The sequence below is a fragment of the Chaetura pelagica genome, unplaced genomic scaffold, assembly GCF_000747805.2.
Source record: "Chaetura pelagica isolate M959 unplaced genomic scaffold, ChaPel_1.0 scaffold72, whole genome shotgun sequence".
NCBI classification, from domain to species: Eukaryota; Metazoa; Chordata; class Aves; order Apodiformes; family Apodidae; genus Chaetura; species Chaetura pelagica.
The window spans coordinates 1,626,188-1,640,695 of NW_009952560.1; the positions used below are offsets into that span (position 1 = coordinate 1,626,188).

The 14,508-nt window shown below is 38.9% G+C and overlaps 1 protein-coding gene across 1 annotated transcript; it reads right to left on the reverse strand.

The window, feature by feature from the left end:
• Nucleotides 1–2,625: 2,625 nt before the first annotated feature.
• Nucleotides 2,626–14,011, reverse strand: APPBP2 (amyloid beta precursor protein (cytoplasmic tail) binding protein 2). Its single transcript, XM_010009052.1, has 12 exons — nucleotides 13,920–14,011; nucleotides 13,129–13,280; nucleotides 12,786–12,909; nucleotides 8,354–8,522; nucleotides 7,553–7,642; nucleotides 6,993–7,060; nucleotides 6,802–6,907; nucleotides 6,340–6,464; nucleotides 6,071–6,156; nucleotides 5,461–5,651; nucleotides 4,870–5,035; nucleotides 2,626–4,063 (listed from the first exon to the last, which is right to left on the reverse strand). The coding sequence occupies exons 2-12, from the start codon at nucleotides 13,247–13,249 to the stop codon at nucleotides 3,810–3,812; spliced, it is 1,500 nt and encodes a 499-aa protein (XP_010007354.1). The 5' UTR covers nucleotides 13,250–13,280; nucleotides 13,920–14,011; the 3' UTR covers nucleotides 2,626–3,809.
• Between the last annotated feature and the right edge of the window lie 497 nt (nucleotides 14,012–14,508).

The following is a 14,508-nucleotide window of genomic DNA, read 5'->3' on the forward strand; positions in this document are numbered from 1 at the left end:
CCTCACGGCTTGCATCCAGTTCCTCTGCTGTGATTAAATTACTTACCTTCAAGAAAAATGCAGAAGATGCATTTCCCTGGATTTCCACTCTGAGGTCTCCCCCTTTAATGCCAGCACCAAACAGCACCTGCTCAGCCAGTGGGAGGTGCACTGTGTGTCTAGCAAATGCCAATAATTAATTAACTTTATCTAGTGTTTCACAGTCGGCTACTTGCGTCACAGGGGGATGAGCCCTCTCAATATGCCAGGCTTATGTTCAGCTCCCTCCCCAGTACTAACTTGCAGGTGCACATGGAAAACCTGCCCTGGGGAAAGACAGGAGGGAATCCCCCCGTTCTGCCTCTGAGGGGAGCGAGGGAAGCACAGGGTTTGTTGGAAAGTTCTGCACTGGGAAAGCACAGAGCATGGAGAACGTTGGGGACTGCAACTCTGCTTCTCCAGCTCTGCCTGCTGCAGAAGGTGTGGAATATTGAAGTAACACTACCAGAGCTACTCCAACCACACTGGCATGGAGGAACACAATCATTTACCTTCCTCTTAGGTCATCAGTTGGGCTCCTACTTCTCCAAAAAACATCAAACAACAAACTGTAACAGCAGAGACAGTAACAGTAATTAACAACTAACACCACAATATCTCAAGTAGCCTCCAGATACCAACACAGACATCTTCCAAAAACTCAATTTAGGAGATACAGAACCAAAAGCTAGAAAAGGTTTCTGTTACTACACAGAGAAAAAGGGTTACATCTGCAGCAAGGGCAGCATTAGGTGAAGGTTCCAAGCTAGGGCATGCAGAGCAGGCAACAGAGCACTTTGTGGGCAGCTGCAAAGTTGTTCTACAAACTTCCTATGCTTTAATAACTTTAGCCATCAGCCACAGCTACCTTTCTCCTGAATTTACGTGCCTTAGCATGACTGGAGCTGTGGAGATGCTACAAGGAGAAGTTCAACCCACAAGTCAAGTTCAGGTTTGATTCTGTCACATGGAAAGCATGCTGCTAGTCCTGCAAGGATCACTGCAACTGCTCCATGGCCAAGTCACACTTCTTGGCCAAAGTCCTTTATTAAAGAGAATTCTGGGTAACTTTTAGGACTTTTAATTCCTTCTAGACAAGGCAAAGCACCAAAAGATACAACACGCTGGTGAAGTAGCTTTAGTAAAGAAGGAACAGTACATCCAGCCAGCAAGATCTAAGAACAAAGCTACTGATTAAACAAACTGAACCAATGCATTTGGTTAGAAGACAGAAGTGTGACACCTCCCTAACCTGCCCCATGTTGGAAACTCTCCTTGTTGCCCCAACCTGAAGGCAAACCATGAAACACACACAAACCAGAACTGAAGTGACAGCAGTGGTTCATGTGCACCACTTTGACTGGTATCAAACAATGCTCCTCATCCCAAACACAACAAGATCTTTGAGATTCATTAATCAAAAGCTGGAAATGAAGACCCAAGACTGGAAACCCTGAACAAAGAAATGGTCTCCAAACAATTCACGTGTAAACTCATGTGTCCAGTTTGAAACTTTTAAACACTTCTGCAGTACAGAAATTACACAACTTCTCTAGAACAACTTTAAGCACACCATCCCTGCCTAAGTTCTGACACTAACACTAAATATTTCATTTAATTTTGAACAGTTTTAATAGTACTTCCAAAAATGATTGGTAAAGAACTTTGTAGTTCAGTGTCCTGCTCTATGGACATTCAGGGATAAACACATTTTGCCTTGAAGATAGCTGAATTTGTAGTACCTAAAAGCAGTCATTAACAAAAATTGCTACACATAAATTAAGATTTGAAAACCACACCATTTTAAGTTGGCTTTTCACTGAACAGACATTGAGAATATACAGCAGCCTAAGCCTTAACACCACAAGGGCTTTTTATGCAAATACTTCTCACATCAGTAAAGATATTCCAAGTATGCAATCATTCCATCAGCATTCACTAAGTACATAACTGCATTTTCAAGTTGATATTATTCAGTCTTTCCCCCAGAAAGATACTTGAAGGCACCAGTATATGAACTATTGGCCTGCAAAATTTCAGTTCTTAAAAGAGCCATCAAGCCCGAGCAGTCTTGTCTAAAATTTCTAGTTCTTCTCTGCACTCTTTCTTGAAGACCAACAAGCAGCTTTCTCTGTCCCAAACTCAAGAAACATTAAAAACCAGACCCTAAACAAACCATCCAGTCCAAGTCCTGTAGGAACCGGGCTCACTGAGCCTCAGCTTGGACTGACCTTCCATGGCCAAGTTAAACCCCTGAAAATAGGGGGTAAAGGGAGAAAACCCCAAACTGACAGAATCCTAACGACAAGAGCACCGTTTGTGCTGCCATAAGAACTGAGGTAACAGCAGTGAGTTGTTGCTAGTTTGCTATGTTACACAGAGTTTCCAATGAGTATTACCTCAACATTAAAAAAAAATATATATATTAAAACCAAAAACACCCAAACAAAAAAAAAATCAAAACAAACAACCCACAAACGAAACACCACACAACCAAGCAGCCCCCGCAACAGAAGAAAAATTAAGACAAGCTAGTGAGATAGGCATTATTAAAGGATCTTTACAGCTGACTTCTGCTTTTTAAATTAATATAAAGGAATTAGTTTCTGGTTACACTATTGTTTTAATGTAGAAATGAAGCATCACACAAAAAAGACCTGTTGTGCTTTTTGGCATTTTTCCACTGACCCCTGCAAACTGTACAATAAGTTGTGTTCTCCAGAAACATAAAATTGAACTGGATTGTAATACAAAACTATTAACTGGTATAAACAAGTTACTGCCTCAATTCTTAAGAGTAAGCTCATTCCAAAAGGAAAAGAAGATGGCTGCAGCAAAGAGTTAAAGCGCTTCTAGTTTTTGCTTGTGGCATCAACACTAACAGTTGTATAAGCTCACTAGGTACAGACATGCCATCGCAACCACTAAAGAATGTTCACTTCCTAGTTTTGTATCTATTACATGAATATCATTTTGCACTGATCATACATCTAAATGAAAGGATTCTACTGTAAAAGTGAATGCAGGGGCAGAAATATTAAATTAAAGCCACTGGTCCAAAAACTGTTTCTAGTAGGCTGGTCCTCCTTTGATTTTCCTGGTCCTGTTCAGAAGGTTAGCACTCTTGGTTGGTACCAAAGAACACTAAGATTGCTGGTCTACTGGATCTTCTCTCACAGATGAACACTGGTCCAGTTCAGGATCTTAGCAACAACATACGGTCATTACTTCCTTAAGAACCTATGGTGGTTCACAAAGAGTATGTTGCTCTCCAAAGTGGTTATTTCCCACTTCACTTCATAAGGCAGCAGCCAAGGCTGGAACATTCCCCCTTTTCTTGATCTTTGCAATTTACTTTGCTACAATGCGCACAGGAGAAACCTCCTTCTCACATCACTTCTCATAGTTCAGCATTTATTCTTTCTATGTATCAGAAGAAAGCTCTTGAAGAAACCTTCCACTCAGAACAAGAATGCAACTCTTTTGAACTCAAACAGTTTTATTTAATGTTTTCTTGCAGACTTTCTGCAAAGTAGCTTCTTTTGAAAAAGAGAAAGAAGGGGTTTTCACGAATACCAAGTTAAAAATGTGAGCCGAACTAAACATGCCATACACATGCTGATAAGGATTTAACACACATTCATCCTTATGGGCACTCTTCAGTAGACTGGACCAGTGTTTCAATGCAAATTCCAGCCCCCAGAGAACTACATGGTTTAGATTTCACAGTATGACTTTTCCCCCTGTAACCTGGGGGAAAAAAACCCTTAACTGGTTAATTGACCAAGTTCTTAGCTACTCTGTCCATCAATGTTCTGAGACATCAGAAAAGACTGGACCACTTCTTCAGTGGATTGAGGGCTGGTGCTTACGTCCTCCAGAGCATCTGTGACGGAGAACTGCCGATCCCGCAACCGGTTCCAATTGGCCAAAATATTGTGGTATTCAAAAACTTTCTCATAATTGCCAATGGAATTGTACAGTTTAATGAGACCTCTGTAATCATATTCAAGTCCGCTGTATCCTTCACCAAAAAGCTTCTTTCCTAAAGGAATCCAAAAGAAAAGATTCAAAGGTTATGCACACAGATGTCACATCTTATTTTTCATGTCATTTTTACCAATGTTTCTGTTGTGGCAAAACATCATGTTTTTGTTACGTTAAATCAAGCACAACAGCAAACACACAAGTTTCCGGGATGATGGTTTGAATTCTATCTACTTTCTCCTCTAAAGAGACTGAAAAACATCCTCAGAGACTCTAGAATCAGATCATTAATTACACCATAGTTTCACATGCATAAAAATCTACCAGTCATACGCACAAGGCAGTTTGTGTCACAATTTCACTCTGGATTTCATTCAGAGTAGTTATTTTTCAGTTTTCTACCTTAACATCCCAAGTTTTTCTGTAACACTCTGTATATAACCATATGAAGCAAGATTGTTTCTCAAAATGGAGCTGCAGCATGTCCCAAAGGTGCATTTGATTTGGAATTGTAAGCTCACTGTAAATTGTAACGGGCCAGAAAAAGACTTGGTGAGCAGAGTCAGGCTGACTGGCACAGTAGTTTTCCACTTCTTTCAAAACCTAACTACATTCTGCACTTCAATTGCAGCCACAGCTCCAAAATATAGCCTAAAGACCAACACCCAAGCTTGTAATTAGTCCATTTCCAGATCCTTTCAAGAGGGAATTCTGATGGAGCATTGAAAATAATACAATTCCAGAATTCAGTCCTCAGAACATTAAAAAACCCCACTATATCCAGATTGAAAACACAAACAAAATAAACATCTTGCATTTCATTAAGTTCTTTGCTAATAAGGTCACACACTAAGAATCACCTACCAATTGCTATGGATCTCAAATAAAGCTTTTCAGCATTTTCATATTGATTCATATCATAGTTATAAAGAGAAGCTAGATGACCCACTGACAGGGCAACTTCATAATCTTCTTGACCCAGAAGCTGCTCCTTAATCTGAATTGCCTTGATGTGCATTTCTTCTGCTTCCTGTGAGGATCAAATTCACACAGGTCAGTCAGACACCACTCACCATACCATAAAAAGAGGAATAAAAGGAAGCCTTAAGTAAACATAACTACGTAGTGCCTAGAGACTGTAGCATTTTTATAAAAGGCTAAAAGTAAGAAAGCAAAAGCCAAATAAAGTTTTCCAATTTCTTAATGAAGTGGATCAGCAAAAGGTATAACTTTTTCTGTAGTCAACATTGCTGGACCCTGTCTCTGAAGGCCTCAGGCATCTTGATGGATTATTTTTACACAAAGCTTTGGAGAGACAAATCACAAAGTGCAAGTTTTCCAACAATAAATTAACAATGGAGGTTAATAAATGTGGACACTGAAATCACATTTTCTTGAGAGACAGAGATGCCTTGCACATTTAAAGTTAAGACCTTTACATCAATATCATCTTACCTTAAACTTTCTCATGGACTGATACAGTCTCCCAAGGTTGCCATAGTGTTTTGCTGTTTGTACATTAAACTCCCCAAAGGCTTTTTTAGCTAATTGGAGTGAGGAGAGATGCAAGTCGTGAGCTTCTTGAAGTAACCTCTGCTCAGTCTCCTTGTTGTGACAGTCTATTGCAATCTCCTCCAGGATAAGTGCTGAGCATAGGAGAGAAAAACACATCATCACTGTGCTACAAACACAAGTTGTGAAGTGGAGGTAGCAGAAAGCCATCTACGCAAGACATCTTGGGAGACATCTAACCAGGCTCTGTGTTTATTAGAAACCATTTTCAAGCATTTACAAGCAGATATCAATCTCCTAACATATATTTATATATTTTTATATTTTGTATTTTTACTTCCCACCTCCAAGTCTTCCAACTAAGTTCTAAAGAAGTTGGTTTTTGTTTTTTAATTTTACAAGTGTGCTGACAACACTGAGGGCTACAAATATCCTGGAGTGACCTCCATTTGGAAACAAATACTCAACTTCCAGTGCTTCTGTTAAGGAATAGGATAAACCCATCTGAACGACTGATTTTAAACTGTCCCAGTAATGCAAGTAAAGGTCCTACCTTTAACTCTCTTTGAAGATGCCAAGAGAAGATGGTCTTCTGGGAGAATGTGAGTTATAATGCCAATAGCACGTTCAGCATGGAATCTGAAAGTTCAAATAAAATATTTGAGATACAAATATGTAAGTTAGCAGCTGATGGATCAAATGTTAGAAACATTAATGCAATGAACAGATGCATTTCAATTCTAATTGGAAAGTCTGTAGCATTTAAGAACTTTTTTCTCCAGTACAAAATTGGCTGCCAGTCCCTCACAGGATTGTACTCACAGAGCATTGTCAAATTTTCCAGAGCTGTACTGGTGAACATAGGAGGAATAAGCCAGGTCTTCATGGGCTGTAGCTACATGTATGTTTTTACCTCCAAATACTGACTGCCGGATATCAAGAGCCGTCTGAAAGAGTTACCACAACACCATTTCATCAGTTAATGCAGAAAACAAAGCCCCCAAATAATCTCATTATTATAAAGGGGGGAAAAAACAATCTACTGGCTCTGAAATTCTGTAGGCCTGTACCTGGAAGCTTGAGGCAGTAGCCACTTAAGAGACAGGGGAAAAAAATGAAAGCAAAACCCCACAGCTGGGGGTATTTTTTTTTCTTTTAAAGAACAAAAATTGCAGTAATTAAAATCAACTTTTAGCTCTGGGAATTAACTGTATGTCATTTTCAGTAGAAACACTGGAGAGTATCAAGATATACAGAAGACAGACATTTAGTCCTGCTGCATACCTGATAGATTGCAACAGACTGGCATATATTGTCTACGTTGAGCAAGTAAAATCCATAATCTAGTAGCGTGTCAGAATATTTGGGGTGCTTGGCTCCAAAATGCTCCCTGTAGAAACATACTTATATTACAAATTGAGGCAAGTTAAGCATAATTTTTAAGGGGTGGGTAGTTTTTATTTAAAGCCACTTACCGAGCAAGGTAGACTGCATGCTTTATCAGCTGTTCAGCCTTCTTAAATTCACGTTTTACAACACAAGCCTAAACAGGTTGAAGTGAAACATATGAGAAGGTGCACACTCAGAACTCCTCTCCTCCAGACACCACCCCAGTTGCCAAGTACTATCTTGATTTTCAAAATATCATCATAGTTACCAAAGGACTTTTCCATTATTTAAGAAAAGGGTCAAAGATAACATTAAAAGACTTATATTTTATTCTGCCATAACTGCCTAACTAAAGGACTAGTACCATACCTAGTCTAGGTTAGAGGAGCAAACCACCTTTTGGCAGATGCTTTCATATGAACTTTGTCATGATGGTCACTTGAATTGCTGTAACTCAGCTTCAGAAAGAGAAAAACCAAAATCCCCACAGGTCTGAGGCTGTGGTGGACCAACCAAATACAAATACCAAGCCATGAGGGTACATGATATGGACCTGGTTACCCAAGTATTCTGGAGGTACCACCTTCCTTATCCAATCTTGGTAGCAGTTTAATTACAAAAGAAACAGAGATGACTTAAAATTCACCTTTGAAGCTTGTCGTAAAACATCCACTACTACTTTTACAGGCAGGCCAACCGTGATCTCCTTCATAGCTTCTATACACCATTTATAAGCCTGTTGAACAAAGAGTTACCAATATAATGAAGCTGTAACTTCACTATGTTGCAATATTAAGAAAAATATTGCTTGGCTCTGAAAAGAATATAGATCATTTACAATATAAAAATCTTAAAAATACTCTTTCAGTTGCTTATGTGCACTGAAACTTGTCTTAAAGACAGACTTAAAAAGTGCTCTTAAGGTTAATACTGAATGTGCAAGTATTTTATACTAGCCTAAGGCTTATATTATTATAATGACTTTCACAAACAAGCTTTAAGTAATCCTCACAATTCCTATTGTGTAGGACAACTTCATGGGTTGTGTACTTAAGAGCTAAAAAACCCCTCAGTTTATACAGCAGTTACACTTAAGAAGCAGTTTTTTATCAAACAGGTGCAAAGAATTGCTACCTATGTTATACTATTTATTTTACCTATTAAAATAAGCTTTTTAGTGTATTTCCTTTACAGAGGACCAACACATACTACCCCACACACCTCATTTCTTAATGTTATTCAAAAGTACCATTAAGAGTTTGTAGAGTAACTCAGGACAATAAAGAGAAAAAAAATAAATCAACAAATCAAGTCTGGTATTGCCTCTCAGGTATGAAAAAACACTAGGAACTCCAGCTAGAAAGATACTGTGCAGAATGAGTCACTCATGGAACATCCTGGCAGGTTTCATAACCAGTTTTCTGAACAAACCCAAACCCCCACTCACCTCATCATAGTGGCTCTTGGCAAAGAGCAGAGCACACAGCTCCCCGTAGAGCGCCGCTTTGTTCGCTTGCTGCCCGTGCTTTGCGAGTTTGTCCATGTAAGACTGAGCCAGTTTGAACGTTTCTTCTCCCAAGTGATATTTACAGTTCCCGTTTCGCACGTGCAGCAACCTTAGGAGGATATTAAGAGATCTGAAAACTGGTGTCTGAATAAACCATTGCAACAAAGCAGGACTGTGGATCTACAACTTGGTATTACACTAACAATAGAACTGGGCAGTCATCCCAACAAAACTGCCCTGTCTGGATTCAGAAAGACAGAAGAACTATCTACAGAACATTGTTTCAGTGCACCCTGCTTTGTCTCTTGCATAGCAAGAATTCTTACTGTTGGAGATGATTTTACATATTGATGCAGCCTCACATATCCCAATGCTTGAACCACATTGGTGTGGTGGCTTTGTGCTTTATTTTTCATAAAACCCATTCTTCTCAATGCTGACAAAAATCCATTTCCAAAACCCTGTAATATATAGTACTAAAACCTTTCTACCTCCTTCCCAAAGTATGGTAAGCTGAGACAGACACTAAGTGCAGACATGGCGGGTTTTCATACTTCTCTGCACTTTAAGTAGCACAGTGCTTCACAAGTGGGCATTTTTTGGGGGATGCTTGGGGAGATGAACAAGACGGTGTCTTCACGAGAGAGTCAATCACATCCATTTGACATACCCAGCACTGACTTAGCACCACAAGAAGAGACTTTGTTGACCCAGCTCTCAAGAACTCTAAACAAAAACCTCTTCCCTCTCCTTGCCCCATCTCCCAACCCACTGCCTTTTCATCTAAAGGATTAACAGAAACTTCATGAAACAACAGCCAAATGTATACAATAAAACACAGCACTTCTGAAATATACTCATTTCTCTAAAGAAATAACACTTTCAGCTTCCGGCATCAATTTAAAACAGAAGTAAAGAAGGTTTTCTGTAAGGGTAAGCTGATGCTTATTTACTTAGAGAGATCCATTAGAAATGTGTTATCACATTCCAAGCCTAAAGCACAGAATTCTATTCCCACCCATTGCAGGCTAAGAAGAGACAGCTGTTCCTTCTCTATTGCCAATGCTTGCTAGTTAGCAGACATGAAATTTTGGTAAATTAACCTCCACTGTCCCTCCTAGAAATCTTTTATTAGACAATGAGGAACAGAGATTGAAAACCATCAGGCAAGCCTTTGCAAATCAGGAGGACAACACAATGAGAGAGATCCACAAAGTGCAGCAGAATGTAATGAATGCTGTGTTGCAGAGAGGCTAAAACTCTGAAAACGTGAGCTCAGGTACAGTGTTTTATACCTTATATCACACATCACAACAGATTTTTCAATAAACTCTTAAGGGGGTAGGAAGGAACACTGAGGTTTTTGACCAAATGTTTCTCTGCTCTAAAGCTGAGCAGGGATTTAGTGCTTTTGGAGCCAAGCCTCCTGCAATAGCAAAGTAATACTGCAAAATCTGCCCTAATAATTCAGCCTGCCTCTAGCACAGCCTCCCCTTACACTTTCCTATTGAAATGTATTAAGAAACTTTAACAAGAAAGGAAATAAAAATTCACATTTTCACAAGAAGGGACTGGTAAGCAAGCAAACAGCAAATGTCTATTTGCCACTCAGGGAGAAGATCAAAAGAAAATACCTTCAAAACACCCCTGAAATAAGCTACATAAACACCAGCTTTCCAAGGAGAAACAGCAACACAGCTCAAGAACAGAGAGAAATAAAAGCAACAGCCACATTTTTCCTTTAAGGGGGTCTGAAAACTAAACACGATGTAGAAGTGCATTGTGTTCTTGGTCACAGGCAGCAGAAAAACTAACATTCAAGCAAGAGAGTAATTTTAAAGAGCCTAGACACAAAAACTAAGCAATCACAGTTTCCCTAAAGAGGCAAAGTATTTTGGCTACACCATTCCTTTGGGAGCTGCTATGCAACATCAAAAATACAGAGCCCAAATCCCATGTAATGGTATGAGGCAGTAGGGATAGCACTGCAATTTAGATAAGTGCCTGGGAAAGATAATATCCCGTGTCTGAATGCTTCAGTGATAGTTCCTAAAAACAAACGAATTCACAAAACCCAAGCTAAACCCAACCCAATCCTCTAAGATAAGCAGAGTTTATTTGATCCAGTTTGGAATAACAAGAAACCCTTTATTAATCCAAAGGAATTTTAGAAGATAAAGCCAAGAGGAAGAAAAAAATGCCTTAGGACACTTATGCTAATAGCTATGAATCCTCTTTGATGTCTACAATAAGAGCTTTTGGGGAATAGCTTGCCCCCTGCCAAAAAAAATAATTCTCTAAGATCATATAAACATATCAAACAATGTTACAGAGCAGCTTGGGAAGTCCAAAAACATCAGAAAAAAAACCAACAAGAATCAGCAAAAAAGTGAAACAATTAAGTGGGAGAAGCATGTATCTGTATTATGTTATTTGTGCTTTATTGTTTAACATAAATTCATCTAAGAAAACAAACCAGAAGGATCCCACCACATGCAGAAAAGCAGCATACAAGCTTGTAGAGATCTCAAATCTTCACATTTTCTCATATCTGCATATATTTACTACTGCTAGCACACGCACACCAAATTATGTCTAAATAACAAAACAACTTTGATTTTCAACTGCATTCTGTAACTAATGCAATGTATTAAAACCCCAGAGATTAGATTTTCTAGCTTTTAGAATAAAAGTAGTCACTTGTGTAAATTGTATTTTCAGAAGCTGAACATAAATTTTGTTCTCTTAGAACTCCAAACTCCAGTGCAAGTACAGAGGTAAGAACAAGGTATTCTACAGTGGGGATTAGATTTTAGCAAGTTGATCTTACTGCCTCGTGATTTTGAAGCAGAGTATAACAACAGCTCTCTCCCACAAAAAGGCTTTCAGATTTTACATACTTAAAGCTTCTGAAAGTGCTTCTAATCCTCTGGATTTGATACATTTCCAAATAAATAATGCTGTCTGATTGTTTGAGAGATGCCTGAACATAAAGCAGTGTCTCCTCATTCACACTGTTGGCCAGAGGGACTTCATGTTACTTGCAGGTCATCAGCCTCACAAGAACAATGGCAGTCCCTACCCAAACAGAATTAACATCTCTGGTTCAGAAGAGTTCATTCTAACACTGGGTGCTTTTTTTATAGAAGTGAGAAATCTTTCCACATCTGTGTGGCTCTACCCTGTTGTCTAACAGAGAGAATTCCCCTTGTTTCCTTCATTCACCTTTTTTTTCTATGTGGAGAAGAGGAGGGTTTATTTTTAAAGCAACTTCTCCAGCTTGCCAAACAGCCCAATGCAACTAGAAAACTTTTTTTAGATTAATGAGAAGGCAAAGGACCAAGTACTAACAGCAGTACTATATCCATCATTCTCAGTTCTAGGAAGGTGTGTGTGTGCCCAGTCTTCTCCTGGCATCATCTTATTTCTGGAATGAAAGCCAATGGTATCTGGCAGAGCAGCAACTGTTGCCACAGCCCTCTGGTTGGCACAGCAAACATGCAGCTACTGGCAAAGTTTATTTACTCTTCATATTTGTCCAACCAGAAAGAAGATGCAGGGTTTTTTTGAGCAGTTTTCCAAAATAAATTTTCCTTTATATTCAGATACATACTTTGTTGTTCATTAGAGCAGCCAAAAAAACCCCAAACAACCACCTATTTCTAGCATGCTCACCAGCAGACAGGTATTCAAGTGTGTACCTGTAGCACACAAAAAAGGTCAGTCATGGTGTTACCAATGGCAACTGGATAATCTTTGAGGCCTCTGTGAATGGAATTCAAAAACAAGGTGGTACAAAACCCAAATGACTCCTAAAGGCAAAAATTCTTTTCCAAATGTTAAAGCTGAGGTTGAAGGTGTCCACAAGAACTGAAGATCTGAATATTGACCTAATCATGCAGTTAACTAGCTCAGCATGGAGCAAGAGAACCCTCTGGATCTGGAATCAGGAAAGGTATGCTCTTGTATTTCTGCTCAACTGTACTGATATAATTTGTGTCTGGATATGGCAAACTCTCTTGTAGGAAATACAACTTCAGCAAACACCAACATGTAACATTCCTTCATGTGCAAAAACTCTTGAAAAAAAAACAAGATGCTGGAACCCTCTTACTGCCCAGCACCCTTGATATTTTATGCAGAACAGCAAAATGGTGTTTTTTTCCATGGAGCTATGCTGCCAGTTTACAAGCTGAAAACCCAGGGACCAGTGCAAAACCAGCAGCACCTGATCTTCAGCTCTAGCCAAGAAAAGATTTTGGTGCAGCAAAAGACTACAGGGAGCATCTGAAGTTTGATGGCTCCAAGGCAGTTGGTAATATATGAATGTGCACTTCACAATAAGACACCCAGGAAGGAAAGATGAGCTCACCTTACACAACATTCCACGGCACGAAACCAATGAAGGATTTCATCATGGAGGGTACACAACTGAAGGCAGGAAAGAAACACTTTCTCAGCATCACTGTACCAGCCTGCATCTGAGAGGAAACCCCCTGGAAAAAAATCAGAAACAAACAGAAATGTGAGCACCAAAACAGAAGAAGAAAAAACTCAATATATTTTTCTAAGACGCCAAGTAGCTTTCTAAAAATTACATTCCAAAACCACACATTATTTAAAATCACAGACATTAGTATGAAAAAAATAAATAGTATTAGCTTGAAGCTTGCATGAAAGAATCATACTTTAAGCAGCCTATCACCACCAGTTACCTAAAACAAAACCAATCTGGATTGCTTTTTCTTTGACAGCAGCATCTGACTCTGCTATGTAGGAGCACCGTCTGCTGAAAGAATAGGCCAGTACAGAAGCAACTTTTACTCCATGGTCCATCAAAGCCTGAAAACAGTGATGAAGCAGATGTCTGAAACAAAAGAAAACAAAATTTGACATGAAGTTTTTAAAACATTGCAGTCAGTTGGCTCTTGAGTGCCATGAATTCATGTGAGTGGTGATTCAGAGAAATAACTCCAACCCTCTCTCAAACCACAATCTCAAGGCTAATGGATTGCAGTTGTTGGAATATCCAACAAATAAAGTGAGTGTACTCAAAGTTCTTTAAAAGGACACTCCAGTGTAAGTGAAACACAAGCAAGCCACACAATATTAAAACTGGAAAATAACATTTTCTGCTAAAACTTAGAGGGGAGAACCTCAAATCCACCCTCACCACACTACTCCCACAGAAATCGCAGATAAATGAGCAGCGATGAATTCATTGCCATCACACACATGCACACAAAGGGAGGGAGGTGTGTCTAGAGACTCAAAGTTTACTCTGGTTACAAAGAATCTGATCTAAAAAAGTTAAGTTCTTAACATAGCATCAGAAATTCGACTATTTAATACCAGGAAAGCTCTTTAAACTGGATGATCCTATCAGGTTGATAACCTTTCATTTAGGATTTTCTACAACAGCAAGAAAACTAGAGACCTCTTCCCATTTCAAAACTTAAAGAGGTAAGAGCTGAAGTGATAATTACTTGTATATCAAGATACTTACCTTTTATCTAAAGCTCGTAGCACCTTTGCAAAAACTTCTAGTTCACAAAATTCACTACCCAGCTGGCATAAGCGGCCCTGTTGGTAAAGCTGGAAGAAAAATATAAATAAATTGCAAGATTTAAGACAGAGTTCTGCTGGGAAATTTAGCTAAAGTGTAAATATAACTTGTAACGAAGTCTAGACTTCAAAATATTGAAACACAGCAGACTAAGATTTGTTCCACTATCCCCACACAGGAGCACAACTTAGTCTTTAAAAACTAAGCATAGAACAAAAATACTATTAGTAGCTTCATTGGTACCAAATGCTTTGAAAAAAATGTTGAAGGACTCAGAATCTGGCATACAGCAGTGTAACCAGATTTTATATAGCATATAAATAAATATATAAAAGACCCAAATCCACAAGTTCTGCAATGGCTGCTTCAATATCCAGAGCTAGAGGCCTGAGCCCTGACCCCATTAATACCCAAGCTTACACAAATTCAAATGATTCCTGCTCATGCATTTATTAAAGGCAATGGTTAGTTCAAACTAATTTGTCTCTGCAGATCAGCTAATCCATCAGTTGACTTATTCATAAAAAAA